This window comes from Pan paniscus, chromosome 6 (assembly GCF_029289425.2).
Source record: "Pan paniscus chromosome 6, NHGRI_mPanPan1-v2.0_pri, whole genome shotgun sequence".
Taxonomy (NCBI): Eukaryota; Metazoa; Chordata; class Mammalia; order Primates; family Hominidae; genus Pan; species Pan paniscus.
Genome location: NC_073255.2, coordinates 52,220,494 through 52,235,144, shown reverse-complemented (window position 1 = coordinate 52,235,144; position 14,651 = coordinate 52,220,494). Strand labels below are relative to the sequence as shown.

The window sequence follows — 14,651 nt, the reverse complement described above, 5'->3', positions numbered from 1 at the left end:
CTTTTTCTCCATCTGTGAGCTTCAGTCTCTGGAGGTGGCTGAGAGAGATGGGATATTTATGTGCCTTGAGAACTCTAAAAAGAGACTCCTGCCCAGGGGTCAGGACTAGACACAGCTCCTCTCCACCTTCAGACCCCGATGCTTTAGGGCCGTGGGTATGAACAGGCCATGTGTATGTGAGTGCACATTTAATAACCGAGTCAGCCCACTGCACTACAGGGAGCTCTGTGGGTGTCCAATTCGGAAAACGTTTTAGAATGAGAAACTCAAGTCTGCTTGGGGAAACTGCCATTGCAATTACTTTCTTTTTATTGCATAAAACCAACTTTGAAATTTTAGAGTTGATGAAGCTTTCCATTTGCCCCAGATACTCTTACTCTGCAAAGCAGGGGGCCTTGGTTTCCCACCCTGCCACCTTGGTGGGCGCTCTGAAGACACTGCTGAGAGGCTAGGGCCACAGAGGAGAAGGTGCTATCTGGGCCTTCTGGGACTTTGAGGTGTGGATTCCAGCCCACCCTCTGCTCAGTCCACACTGCCCGTGATAGCTACATCAAGGGACCTTCACTGGTTCAGGCCCAAAATGAAGTATCGTTTCTATAACAGATACCTTCTAACGCCATCTTTACTCTTCTGAGATGAAAGTCATAGCGAATATAACCTCCTTAAGCATATACTAAAAACTAAATTTAACACCCTAACACTCATGTCAAAGGAAAAATAAAAAGAAAGTAATTCACAATAAAGTCATATGCATTTTGAGATGAAAATCTTTGGTCCGGCCCACACTAGAAAACAGAAATCATCCCTCAGGTTTGAAAAATACTCATTAATTTTTTATCGTGGTGAAATACGTATAACATAAAATTTAGCATTTTAATCATTTTTAAGTGTACTGTTCAGTGGTAGTAAGGACATTTGCATTGCTGTGCAACCATCATGACTATCTAGTTTCAGAAATTTGTCATCATCCCGAAGGGAAACCTTATACCCCCTGAAGTCACTTCCTGTCCACACCTCCCTGCCAAACCCCTGGCACTCATCCCCTCCTGTCCCTGGGGATGTGCCTACTGTGGACATTTTACATAAATGGCATCACAAAATATGTGCCTTTTGTGGCTGGCTCCTGTGACGTGGTGTGTGATGTTTTCGAGCCGGATGTGTTACAGCCCATGTGGGAACTTCAGTACTGCTCCTGGCAGAGTAATATTCCACAGCTGGGATAGAGCACAGTTTGTTTATTCATTCCTCTCTCGATGGAGACTTGGATTGTTCCCACCTTTGGCCTTGGTGAATGGTGATGCTGTGATCATGGGTGTGCCCGTGTTTGTCTGAACACCTGCTTTCAGTTGTTTGGGGCGTTACCCAGGAGAGGGGTTGCTAGGTCCTGTGGCAGCTCTGTAACTTCCTGGGGAACTTCCCCACTGATGCTTGAAAGTCATTTGGTATCACCAGGTCTCTGGGGTGTTTCATTTGTCCCCAGAAGCTCTGCCTAAGCTGCACTGGAAGTGGGCTGATCTGTGTGACCTTAACGGCCTGAGTGCTGGCTCAGGGGAACAGCTAATTTATGGAATCCTAGGTAGGTGGTGGTAGAATTCTCTCCCTCTGTTAGGGTGGAGCAGTTACGACAAATCCACAGTCTCAGGGACATAAAGCAACATGGTCTTTTTCCAATCATGCCACATGTCCACTGCATTGTGGCTTGACATGGGCCTCATGCCAGGACCTGGGATAAGGGGCGAGCCCTCTCTGTGCACCCAAGGCTGCCCACACTCCCAAGAGCACTGCCGGCTCCCACGGCTTCTGCCAGAAGTCACCGGCTGCGTCGCTCCCCACAGTTCATCAGCCTGGTGGACCTGTGGCCACACTTATGTTCAGCGCAGCCCATGTGGCCCTGAAGGTGGACGGCTTTTGTATCCGTACTGAGGCATGGGATAATAAACGCCACAGTGATTAAAAGAGGAAATGTTGGCCGGGCGCGGTGGCTCATGCCTGTAATCCCAACACTTTGAGAGGCCAAGGTGGGTGGATCACGAGGTCAGGAGTTCAAGACTAGCCTGGCCAATATGATGAAACCTCATCTCTACTAAAAAATACAAAAATTAGCCGGGCATGGTGGCACGTGCCTGTAGTCCCAGCTACTCGGGAGGCTGAGGCAGGAGAATCACTGGAACTGGGGAGACAGAGGTTTCAGTGAGCCAAGATCGTACCATTTCACTCCAGCCTAGGCAACAGAGTGAGACTCCGTCAAAAAAAAAAAAAAGATGAAGTGTTAGTGGAAGAGGCCAGTAAGGTCACGTGATGGGGGGTGATCCAAAAAGAAAACCAATGCATGTGAACAGGCAGGCATTGAAGCCTGTACAGAAGCCCCGTTGAGGTATTTGGGGCGGGGCAGTGTGTGAGGCAGGCGGGGGTCCCCCTTCTGTGGTTTGCAGCTTTTCACATCTGCACGTAAGGTTACAGTTGACTTACAAAACATGGGGTATTGCTGGCATTTCTCATGTTGGAGGGCTTCGTTGTGTGGACGTATCATTTCCCTTTTAAATATGCCTTTTTAGAAGAAATGCCACCACCTAGCCATGGACTTCAGTGTTTCCCAGTGGAAAGAATGTTCAATTTTGCAATCTAAAAAATGGGATTCCCAGCCGTCCGCTTTCTGTTGGCAGTTTTGCCGGCACCTACCCGTTCTCTTAGAATCAGGGTTAGGCATGAAGACAGCACGACTGAGGGAGGGTGGGCCTGGGAGGGGAAGGCTCTTCCCTGGGTTGGTCTTGATATGTCCGTCAGAACCCTGGCTAATGATTTCCTAACACATTACGCTGTAAAAAACTGCAAGTTGTGCGGCTCTTTAAGGCTATGCCCTCCACGTGGAAGGGGCTGGTCAATCAGTCCTGTTTCAGTTTTGGGAGAAGCCTCCTAAAACCGTTTCTGGGAGCATTTCAGCTGGGAGGAGTGTTGGGGCATCCTTGTCATGCCACCCTGCCTCCTTTTACACACTGTCTCGAAAAGATTAGTGTGCGTGTGTGAATGAGCTGAAGTCTGGAGGCCTCAAGCTCACCGTGAAGCAGTCTTTGCCTGTTATTTGTTTTCACTCCTAGGAATGCAAGGGAGCTTCCAGAACCTATCAGGCACACCTGTGTGATGTCGCGCTTCATTCCTAGAAGATCACATCAAGATAAATCAGTAGCTTATGGGGACTTTACCTTCTAGTGCCCAGATAGAAAATGAAAGAAGGCATGTTTTAAAATAGGTAATGTTCTAGCATGTCATGAGTTTTCACCTGTTCTTATTTTTTAAGTTAATTAATTAATTTATCGTTTGAGATAGGATCTCACTCTGTCACCCAGGCTGCAGTGCAGTTGGTGTGATCACAGCTCACTGCATCCTTGACCTCCTGGGCTCAATTGATCCTCTCGCCTCAGCCTCCAGAGTAGTTAGGACGACAGGCATGTGCCACCATGCCTGGATCATTTTTTTTTTTTGTATTTTTCTGTAGAGACTGGGTTTCATCATGTTGCCCAGGCTGGTCTGGAACTCCTGGGCTCAAAAGATCCACCCTCCTTAGCCTCTCAAAGTGGTGGGATTACAGGCGTGAGCCACTGTGCCCAGCCCCTGTTTTTTCTATGTTTTAATTAACTTATTTATCATCGTATTTATTTAAGGTGTTTAACATGATATTTTGTTTGTTATACCTATACATAGGGAGAGGATCACTACAGTCAAACCAATGGACATATCCACCACTTTACCTAGTTACTTTTGTGTAAGAGCACCTAAGGTCTACTGTCTTAGTCAATATTGCATCCTGAAGATTTGCTCAGGGAGCGGATTCCGTCTCTTTTAGAACAGGGGTTGGACACTTTGGCTTGCATGTTGGAGTCACCTGGGGAGCTTTAAAAATGCAGACGCTAAAAATGTGGGTACCTGCTTCTACCTCCAGAGGGTGGCAGATTGAGTTGGCCCTGGTGGGGCCTGGATGTCAGACTTGCTTTAAAAATGCTCCCCAAATAATGCAGTGCGAATTCAGGGTTGAGACCTGCTGTGATTCTTGAGCTTGGTTGTGTGTTGGAAACACTAGGGAGTTTTTAAAAATACTGACACCTAGGTCTCACCGCTGGAGGTTCTGACTTCACAGGTGAGGCCCGAGCTTCAGGATTTTAGTGATAAAAGGTGGACAACGGCCTTTGAGAACCACTGTTGTATATTTGCAGTTCTCAACATAGGTGTGTGTCCCAGCCTCCAGGAGAGCTGGCCCTTGGCTCATTGAGGCTGGGACGTGCCGCAGGGTGGTTCTAAGATTTGTGACCCTGCTGTGGAATTTAGAGGACAGCCAACAGTCACATATTGGTTATCAGAGGCAGAGGCAGGCGACCCCATGGGCTGCCTTCCACCTGGGTGCTGGCTTTATTTCACCAGGGCAGAGTGAGCTATGTGACCCCACAGTGGGGAGAATGCAGTGACATGAAGTGTGTGAGTGGGCAGCATGGTGGGTGTCTGCTCCTGAACACTTGACCCATCTTCCTTCCCCTCCCTCCTCCCACTTCCCAGCAGAGGCTCAGGGCCCGGGATCTGCCAGGCCGTGCGCTGGCAAAGATCAGTCTCCAAGAGCAGTCTGAATCACAGAATCACAGCTCAGAGTCAACATAAGTACTGACTTACCTATCAGGATGTGTTATTTTACACTCTCAATTAGTTTACATAATTGGGAGTTCAGTGTATTTGGACAAGGTGGAAAGTTGCCGAAGAGCTTTGTGGGTGTTTTAAACAAAATTTAAAAAACATTTTCTGGCTAAGTGATCTGAGAAGCCCTCTCCTGCACTTCAGATTGCTCAGGGGTGAATTGATGGCAACAGTGCTGACCCCCAGGCTGGGCTGAGTTCAGTCCCACATGTGTTTAGTACAGCACCCAGTGTCTTGGCCTGAATCCCTGATTCTCCAGGGCTCTGACGGCGATGCATCCCCTTCTCACGAGGCTCCTGGGTGCCCCCAGTCAAGGACTGGCTTTCCTGCTCTTTCCTCAGAGCACGTGAGGATTCCCTGTCAGGACCGTCCCCCCACCCTGTTGTGGTGGCTTTGGATAAGGCACGTCATAGGATGCACCTGGGGCTGAGGCCCCACCATCCCTAGCTCCTCCTGTGGGGCCGGAATGACTGAGCGTCCTCCTGCCTCCCAGGCTCGGTGTCCTTTTGCACCCTGTGGTGAATCCCAGATCCTGCTGGGCGTGGCGGAGTCTCAGGTGACCCTGCACAACCTGCTGGCTGGGCAGCCCTCAGCACGTTTCCTTATCTGCCCTTGACGCCGGCTCCACCCGTGAATAACAGTGAGACTGCTAAATGAGGAAACATGCTGGTCTTTGGGAGTGGCAGTGTAGGGGACTTTGGGGCACGTGTCCCATTTTATACTCAAGGTCACGTGGTTCCCGAGGCTCTGGGTGGGTAGCACCCAGTGTCTGGAGGGAAGGAGGCTTGGGTGAAGACAGCTAAATGCCTGGTGTGGGGACTGCCCAAAGAGATGGGCAGCGTCCAGTCATGTGACCTTTGGAGACCATGTCACCGTGTCATGTTTTGGTGGACAATGAGCGTGTCACCGCGACAAGAGGGGCACAAGACTGTGTAAAGAAAAAGCCACTGCCTGTCCCTCCCTCCACAGAGACCCCAGCTGCATGGATGAAGTGGGTGAAGCTGCACATCACCTGCAGATCACCGGGGTCTGTGTTCACTGGGGGTTTCAAGGGGCCTGAGATTTCTGCACTGAGTACTCATGACCTTTGTAAGGAGAGGATGCAGGATTTTTTTTTTCCTGGCTGGGAACTGGCAGGGAAGTAAGGGCAGCTCTTCCCCAGCACCTGGGCCTCAGGCTGGGAGCAGGGTGGGCACAGGTGTGAGAGATCAGGGTGTGGGTGCCATGGGTGCAGGCAGATGCAGGTGCCCCCCCGCCCCACCCCAGGGCTTTGGGAGCTGCCCTTTGCCCATGAACATCCCTGTGTGGGAGCTTGGGTTTTGTTCCCTTTCTCCTTGGTTTTTCTGAGAAGGGGTACCTTGGGGAGCTGGGGGTGGGAGGGCGGATCGCCCAGAGCCCTGCAGGTGCTCTCCAGTGCTGGCAAGGTCCCTCTTGTCCCCTTATCAGCTCCTTCCAGAGGTGACAGCCATCTGTGTGGTGGCAGCTCTCTCCTGCTCCCATGAGGTCTCCTTTTTCTTCTCTTTTCCTGGGTTTGACTTCTTAACTGAACAGAAAAATATATAGGCATGGACAGTTTTGTAGTAGTGTTCGGAGAATAGGCCTTAACAATATCATTATTCAGTTCATGATTTCATTGTTCAAACTGCCCAATCTCATTGCATTACGGCCAGTTCTTTGTCGTACCTTGGAATTTGTGTGTGTGTGTGTGTGTGTGTGTGTGTTTTGTCCTCTGTGTTTGTTTGTTTCCTTTTGATGCATATAATGTAATATTCTTGGTGAAGGCCGTACCTCCCCTTTCTGCAGGTGTGAGTGGGAGGGCTGCAGGTTGCGGAGTGAGACCTGAGGCTACACTGCTGGCCCCTGCAGTTTTACCAGAAGCTCAAGGATAGGATGGTTGTAGGGCGAGGCCCCTTGTGGTCCCAAGCAAGACCAGGGCAGCTGAGGAGGGTGGAGGAGGAGGGGTGCTGGGCTGTGGTAGGAGGGAGGCTAGGGGACAGGAAGAGACTGCTTCAGGTGCTGGTCATTTCACGTTGATGTGAAGTGTGTAAGAAGTAATTGATGGACTCAAACAATTAAATGATTCCCTCGGGGAGTGCTCAGGAATTAAGCCTCAGTGAGGAAAAAGAAATGTAAAAGTCATGTGTGTCTTCATTGAGGTATGTGGCTCTTCACAGGTTCCAGGGAGCTTGGTTTGCTTCCATATGTTTCTATGTGTTTTTCTAATCTTCTGCAATGATAGAACATCATACTAAAGAAAACTATAAATCAGTCACTTTGGAAGAGAGATTTGGGGTAGAGAGAGAGTGTTTTACCAAGTGCTAGGGCCTCCTTTGGGTTTAATTCAGAAGTCAGTGCCTCAGTGCCAGGGCTCCTAACCTGTGGCCTGGGCTCACCTGTTCACCCCTCACCTCCTTACCTCTCAGGGCCAGGGCTCCTAACAGGTGGCCCAGGGCTCACCTGTTCACCCCTCACCTCTTCACCCCTTCAGCGCTCACCGACTTAGCAAAGAAGTACTGAACCCGCAGGGTGTCTCAGCTTGGACAGACTTTGGAGCTAAATAAGACCTGATCCTTGTCCCCACCTGGGACAGCTGGCTGCTACTGCCTCTGTCCTCAGAAAGCAATCCAAGAGCTCTCTGAGCTGGCAGTGCAGAGGTACGGAGCTTGCTGTTTATGCAGACCTTCTCTGGAGAGGTGAGCATTGATCCTGGTAGGCAGCGTACCAGAGCTAGCAAATGAACCGCCTGAGGAAATGTCCCCAAGCGGTGGCCTCTCATAGGTCACCCAGACATCAGAGTGTGAAGCAAAAGTGCTTTGCTTCTCCCACCTCTGCCCCACCCGTAGCCACACGAAAAGAGTGGTTCTGGAAGTCCCTGGTGTAACTTTGGTGTAGCACATGGGCCGTGGGCTCTGTGTGCACACTCGAGACCCAGCGCAAGTCACCACTGCCATGGAGTCACCTGTGGACCCAGGGGCTTGGCTAGTCAGAGCAGTAGATGGGATGAGGATCTGGGGGCCTTGAGTGGAGGGGCAGCTCTCAGTGAGAAGAGGGTGCCTTTGGCTGCATCTGCCCCTGGAAGGGAGCCAGGAACCAACCCCTCTACAGTGGAGATGCTGATGGGTGGCCTTGTCCTGGAGAAGGGGCCAGGATGGAAAGGACGGACCTCCAGGAACAGCTAGCGCCCTGGCTTCCTGACAGGCAGCTCCCAGGTGGGGAGAAGGGCTTGTTTGACACAGGTGTGAGGTTTGCAGATACAGGGTGATGAGGTGGGGCCAGTATTCAGAATGCAGAACCTGACCCTCCACCATCACGGACCACCCGTCTGTGAGCAGCACATGCAGCTGTGGGGCCGTGTTGGAGCACAGGGTGGGTGTGAGTGAGGATGTGAGACTGTGCGTGAGTGTGAGTGTGAGAATGAGTGTGAGACTGTGAGGCTGTCTGTGAGTGTACAAGACTGAGACTGAGTGTGAGTGTGACAATGTGTGTAACATGAAAAACACTGTGAGAGACTGCACGTGTGTGAGTGCCAGTGAGTATAGTGTAAGTATATGAGAAAGTGTGAGAGCATGAGTGTGTGTGTCTGCTTGTGACTGTGGGTGAGAGTGTAAGTGCGAGGGTGTGTGAGTGTAAGAGTGTGTGAGAGACTATAAGTGTGAAGTATGCAGGTGTGTGAGTGACATGGGTGTAAGAGTGTGTGTGCAAATGCATGAGTGGCTGAGTCTGCATGAGTGTTATGAGAAAATGTGTGTAAGAGACCATGTGAGAGTGAGTGTTCATACATGTGTCTGCAAGTGTGTGGGTGTGAAAAAGTGCCGGAGACTGGGAGCACATGAGAGTTTGACTGTGTGCATGTGAGTATGTGGGTGTGTGCCTGTGAGAGAGGTGCGGGGTGTGTGGGAGGGGCAGCCCCAGTCTTCAGGGCGCACTCCTAGCGTGGGCCATTCTTCACGGACAGGGGCCCGTTTTGTAACCCCACTCTGAGCTTAGTTCCTGCTCACTGTCGCACCCGTGTCCTAGGGCCTTCCTTGGTTCTTTCCTGTACACAGCAGACATAGGTGCCGTGGCCTGGCTTCCATTGCCATCTCTGCCCTAGACGTTGTGCATGGGTTAAAGGGAGGCAGCGCCTAGTGGAACGTCCTGGGCTTGGATGTGGCACCGGAGCCTTGACTGGATTCTGTTCCACTACTGGGCTTCCTGGGCATCTACCTTGGACCTAGCGTGGAGTCTCACGTTCAAGTTGTCTTGCCTGAAGAAGACAGCTAGTGGTCCTGCCTTGGGTCTCTGTTGAACAATTAAAGGAGCACAGAGATCCCCTTTGTCAAATAATTAAAGAAGGGAGAGAGAGACCCCTGCTGCAGGGCGCCTTGCATTGTAACCTCTGGGAAGCATAAGCCCTGCTCGCTATAAATGAGAATGTCACTTCCACATCTCCTCTGAGCATATTGGTCCAGAAAACTACCTCCCACATTAATTTTCATATGGCTATCAGACATGGGAGATTTATCAGAGAGAAGGAAAAGTGTAAGGATCAAACACGTGAGTTTGGGAGAATACCGGAACTAATACTAATGCAAAATTAGAACGGGATTTAGGGAAATTCAGTACAGCAGCACAGAGTACTACAAAATAAAAGAAGCTTTGTTCCTCTCGAAGGTAATCTCTGTGTTGTTTCCCTAATTTTAAAAAGTAATACATATTACTAGCGAAAACCCTGAAAGATAGAAACATTTCTGAAAAAATATGAATGGTGCCTAGAATTACACAATCCAGAGAGAAGCTCTTATGAGCATTTTAGGACATTTTCTTAGTTTTTAAAATAAAAATGAAACCACACTACACATGCATCTTTGCCCGCTGTCTTTTGTCATTTAATGTTGGAGCGTGTTTGTCCACTTCAAGTTCCATAAACTTGACTTTTAATGACAACATGAACAGTCCGTTTTGAGTGTGGCCCATTATAGCACTTACTGCCTGCAACTGTGTGCCAAGCCCCAGCCTTTGCTGCATTATCTGTAGGATCCCCTAAGCCAGCTTTGTGTTGTTCTTATTTCATTCTGGAGATGGCTTTGAGGACTCGTCCCCTGTGAGCAGAGAGGCAGAGTCCACCCCTGCCAAGTGGCCCCAGGCTGGCCTCTGAGTGAGCATCTACTGCTGGTGACAGGACATGGGTTCGACGGCAGCTCCCGCCAGCCCGGTAGCAACGCCTTGAGCAAGCTGCCCTCTCTCTTCTTCTCTGACCTTCCCCATAGCCAAGGACTCTCAGATGGGAAGAACTTGAAAACTGTCCCTCCTTCCTTTTCTCTAGACTGCTGTGCACTCAGACCCTTTGGAAATGCACCCCCACCAGGTTCTCTGCTGGACCCCATGTATTTACTTAGACACTTGGCAGGTTTCCTAAGACTGGGAAGAATAAACCATTGTTAAATCTGAAATTCACACGAGAAACAGAAGAATTTGTGAAACCTTTGCTGGCTGCCCCATCAGGACATGTCCGGGAGGAAGAGTGCCCCTTCCTCAGCAGGATGAGGGTAGCCATCTTGATCCCAGGGGCCCCTCTGTCACCACAGGCAGTGGAAGTGGGCAGTGCCTCCCAGGGCTCATGGGGCCCCTGTCTGCCCTGTGTAGGCTTTTTGGGGTGGGAAGGGATGGAAGGGAAGGAAAGGCACCAGTGGGTAAGGAAGAGTGACCACAGAGGAATAGAGTTGGCAGTTGTGGATTTTAAAGTCAGATACATGTGGTGACAAATCATTGCTCTCTGTTGACATGCTGTGTGGTGTAGGATGAGTACTCATACCTGAGCCTCCGTTCTCCTTGTCTGCAAAAAAGACGTAGCAGGCCGCCTTAATGGAGTGATAATGGGCTTTTCTCTATGAGAGCACCTGCCCAGGCTTAGACTGTCACTGTTGCTGGATAAACGTTGGTCTCCTGTTTTTCTTTCTTTTCTAACTACCTCCTGGGCAGATGTGGGTGCATCCTAGCATGTAGTGGTTTTGCAATATCTTAAACCCTGTCTCATTTTGTCCTGTTTTTTCCTGGCGTTTCAAACTTCTCATTTCCAAGGTTTGCAGTCCGAGAGGAAGGGATCTCCACACCCGACAGAGGCCTGAGCCTTGCTGACCTTGTGTGCCTGTGTCTTTTCCCTTTTGGGAATGGAAAGCAGGACCCTGCAGGGCTGAAGCCACACTTTCTATACAGGCCACATCCTGGAATCCAGGGCCCGGTGGCCCTGCTTTTGCAGGTGCCTTGACTCCCTCATTCTTCCTGCGCTTGTAGAGCCTCTTTCTGGCCTCAGACCCACAGCTGCTCTCCGTCACTGAGTTCCCTCCGTTGTGGAAACCATCTTACTCCTGGTGGTCCCAGTGGCAGGATACTGAGAAGTATTGATCCATCCAGAGGGAGAAGCATGTAGTTCTGCTTAACCAGACATGGTGCCACACGGATTTGAGCACAAGCAGCACCGGAGGTGGGATAGTAAGAACATTTTTTTGAGACTTTTTTTAAATGAAGATTGATTTTTTTTGAGACTTTTTTTGAATGAAGAACATTCTGTTTTTCATTGTAATTCTTTGGGGAGAGAGAGAATTGAGGAACAGTTTCAAATCCATGTGTTCAACAGGGACATTTCTGGGGCCAGCTCACAGAATGCCTGTGTTTCAGAGCCTCCTCTGGTGTGGGAGGCCCAGGATGGAGCCCACTGTTGGCTCTGTGTCAGCTCATGCACAGATTGTATTCCCTAGCTGCTCTAAAGGAGACATGTTGAAGGAAACTTCCAAGTTGAAAGGTTAGAAGAAGTCTAAGCTTCTTGCATTGAGACTTATGTTTTAGTCCTGGAAATTCCTTTTCAGACCCTGTTACGACCCGGACGTGCCTTCGAGTGCAGCTGCAAGGCTGTGCTGGCTGTTGTCAGCTAACCCTAATGGGACCTCAGTTTCTGAAGCCAGTGAGTTTCCAACCTCAGGCCTGAGATCAGAGTGCGTTAACATGCACTTCCCATCCTCCTTCTCCAGATCAAAGAGAACACTTGACCACACTGTCCACAGTTTTATTATTATTACTATTTTTAGTTGAGACATAATAATTGTACATATTTATGGGGCACAGTGTGATATTTTGATAAATGTATACAATGTACAATGCTCAAATCAGGGTGATTTGCATAGCCATTTTTTCTGTGTGCTTCATGCAACACTGCATGTTGGAATGATACTGCCATGTCATTTTTGATAAAATACCACATATTATCTTGCATGTTGAACAGAAGTACTATTCCCTCCCCTTTGAAAATTACCTCTCTGGAAGTGACCTCTGAAGTTCTAGGCAGTGAGTGGACTGTAATGTCAGTACAGGGCAGCGGAGCTCCTGGTGCTCTCCAAAGATAGGTCCTCCCTGGTGGAATGATTTCCCTTGAGGCCAGCTGCATGGCTCCTTTTTCCAGGAAGGGGACCAGGCTCTCAGTCACTTGCCTGTGGCCATGGCACTTCCTTTCCGTCACTAACACCCAGGGCTATCGACTGCCACCTTGACTGCTTCAGGAACAAACTCCACGTCTGAGCTGAGTACCAGGTGGTGCGTGGGGCCAGCCCAACTTTGTGACCCCACACCTCCGCTAGCCCTCTTTAAACTCGTTCTTGGAATGGCTGCAAATGCATGTGTGTGTTGAAGAGCACTGGAGTGAGGGTGGTCCCCTCCCTGGCCTGCAGCACTTGCATCCTGTGGAGGGTGGTGAGTGCGAGGATGAGGACCACTGCACCATGGGGATGAGGGTGCTGTAGTGAGGGGCTGCTGTGTGAGTAGGACTCTCAGATATGCCATTTCATTTCATTTAATCCTCCCCCTTGTGGGAGGGAAAAGAGAGCAAGCATTATGCTCATTTTACCCATAAAGAAATTGGGGCTGAGGATGTCCTGCAGCTGGTGAGGGATACACGTGAGACCCCAAATCCCAGGTCCTAACACACACTTCTTCCTCCTCCTTTCCCTGGATCTGTGGAGGGAGCTGCTGGGAACCGAAGAGAGGATGGAAGGAAAAGGTGGAAGGTTGCTTGGAAGGACCTGTGTTTGGATCTCCCTTGCTTGGTCACTGTTGTGTGGTGCTGAGCAGACGTCCCATGGGACAGGGAGGGTGGTGTCCAGCCTGGCTCAGCCCAGGAGCCTCCTTAAGCCCCACCTGAGTGGCACCTAGTAGCTGGTAGGGTCGGGCAGTGGAGCCCCCCATGCTGCAGACAGAAACAAGAAACCTTACAGCAGTTCTGCTGCTCCTCTCAGGCAGGCATGGTGGGTCGACGTCTTGTCGCTCTCTGTGGGACCTTCTCTTTATCATGCCAACCTTTGCATTCCTGTGAGCTTCTGAAGTCTCTGGATGTAGGAGGTGTCAGTGGCATATCATGGACTCAGCACGACTGTATGTCACTATCATGATGTATTTTGGAGGGCGGCCATCAACCAATTTGGAACAAAGTCATTCTAAGAGGAGCCTTATGTGGGCCACTCATGTTTATGAATCAAACTCCATCTTTCAGTGAAATGCTACTCTGCACTCTACACTTACAGGGACTATGTATTTATAGTTTAAATCTAAACTGTAGGGGACAGTTTTGTTGGGTTTGAATATTCAGACTATGTCATCAATAGAAACATTCCTCTTTTAATAGCCGTCAGCAGGTTTTTCCTAACTGCCAAATGATAAGAATCCCTGGGAAGAGGTTTTAGAAAATTAGATCCCAGCCCGACCCCCATTTTCACCAACACAAAAAGAACAGAATTTGGTCAAGAGTGGGGACCCCAGGGATCTGTGTCAGGAATAACCGCCTGTGGTGTTTCTGGCAAGGAAAGATTGGGATGGTGAATATTTATTGTTGATGCTTGAAATAATAGGTTTTTTCCCTCTCCAGAATTTCTCATTGCTAAGATTCAAATTATCATAGTCGGGCCATGCTCTGCCCAAGGTCACCGCAGGTGTGTGGTCCTCAGGGCACTCTGGTCCTGACAGGACACCAGGGGTGGCATGCGGGGGCCTCCTTCCCAGCTGGGTCATCGTCAGTCCCACCCAGCATTCCATCCGGGCACTGTCCTTTCCCAGCACTGAGAGTGAGTCTGGGTGCTTGGTCCTATCTCCAAAGTGGCCTGTTCTGGAAGGAGCATGCTGGCCTGGGGAAGCTGCACATTTCCAAGGCTGTGGCCTTGTTCATCCCTGAGAGTCTGAGAATGCCCTGGGTTTCCCATCAGCTGCCTTCAGCAACCACAGCATCTTCCCAGAGCAGTGGTGACCAGGATGCAGCATACAGCACCTTTGAGAAGCAGCAGGCAAGATTTAAGGAAGGGGCGCCTCACTCCGCCTTGAGGAAGCGCCCTGCAGCCTGCTTGTCTCCCTTTTAACAGGCTCCTCTGCTGAACAGCCCCTGGGCGGGAGACTCAGGAAGCTGAGCCTGGGTCAGTACGACAACGATGCTGGGGGGCAGCTGCCCTTCTCCAAATGTGCATGGGGAAAGGCTGGTGTGGACTATGCCCCAAACCTGCCGCCATTCCCCTCACCAGCGGACGTCAAAGAGGTATGTGCCACAGCCAGGTCCCAGTTTCTGGGCCCATTCCACTCCCTTTCTTGTCCTGGAACCCCGAGTGAATGGGCAATGACCAGGCCTTGTCCCTGAATACAGCCCACATTATCCTCCGCACCCACCTTCTGTCCTGGTTTCACAAATATGGTCGTGGCTCCTCTGTACCTGGCAAGCGGTGTGGCTGGGAGAGCACAGTGTGCAGTCAGCTGGCCTGGGTAATGCACCCCAGAGATAGCTATGCTGGTGAGGCCACCTCACTCAGGGCACTCGAGCCTCTATGTTCTAATCTGTAGAATGGGCACAAGGAGCACAGCATGTGGGTGGGTTGTGTGGGTTCGAGGTAGGGCTCTTATAGGCCTGGCCTTAGCCATTCTCCATAGCCCGACAGCAGCAGCCAGTGGCACACACAGCCTTCCTTCAG

The 14,651-nt window shown here is 50.3% G+C and overlaps 1 protein-coding gene across 4 annotated transcripts in view; it reads left to right on the top strand.

Annotated features, from left to right (window-relative positions):
• TNS3 (tensin 3) overlaps positions 1-14,651 on the top strand; it is a 307,731-nt gene that overhangs the window by 222,210 nt on the left and 70,870 nt on the right. For 3 of the 4 annotated variants that reach the window (XM_008975482.5, XM_034964064.2, XM_034964063.4), the window contains exon 18: positions 14,055-14,224. The exons of the other annotated variant lie outside the window; for it this stretch is intronic. In XM_008975482.5, the coding sequence (XP_008973730.3) occupies positions 14,055-14,224 (170 nt within the window). The remainder of the gene's footprint in view (positions 1-14,054; positions 14,225-14,651) is intronic. 4 annotated transcript variants of the gene reach the window in all.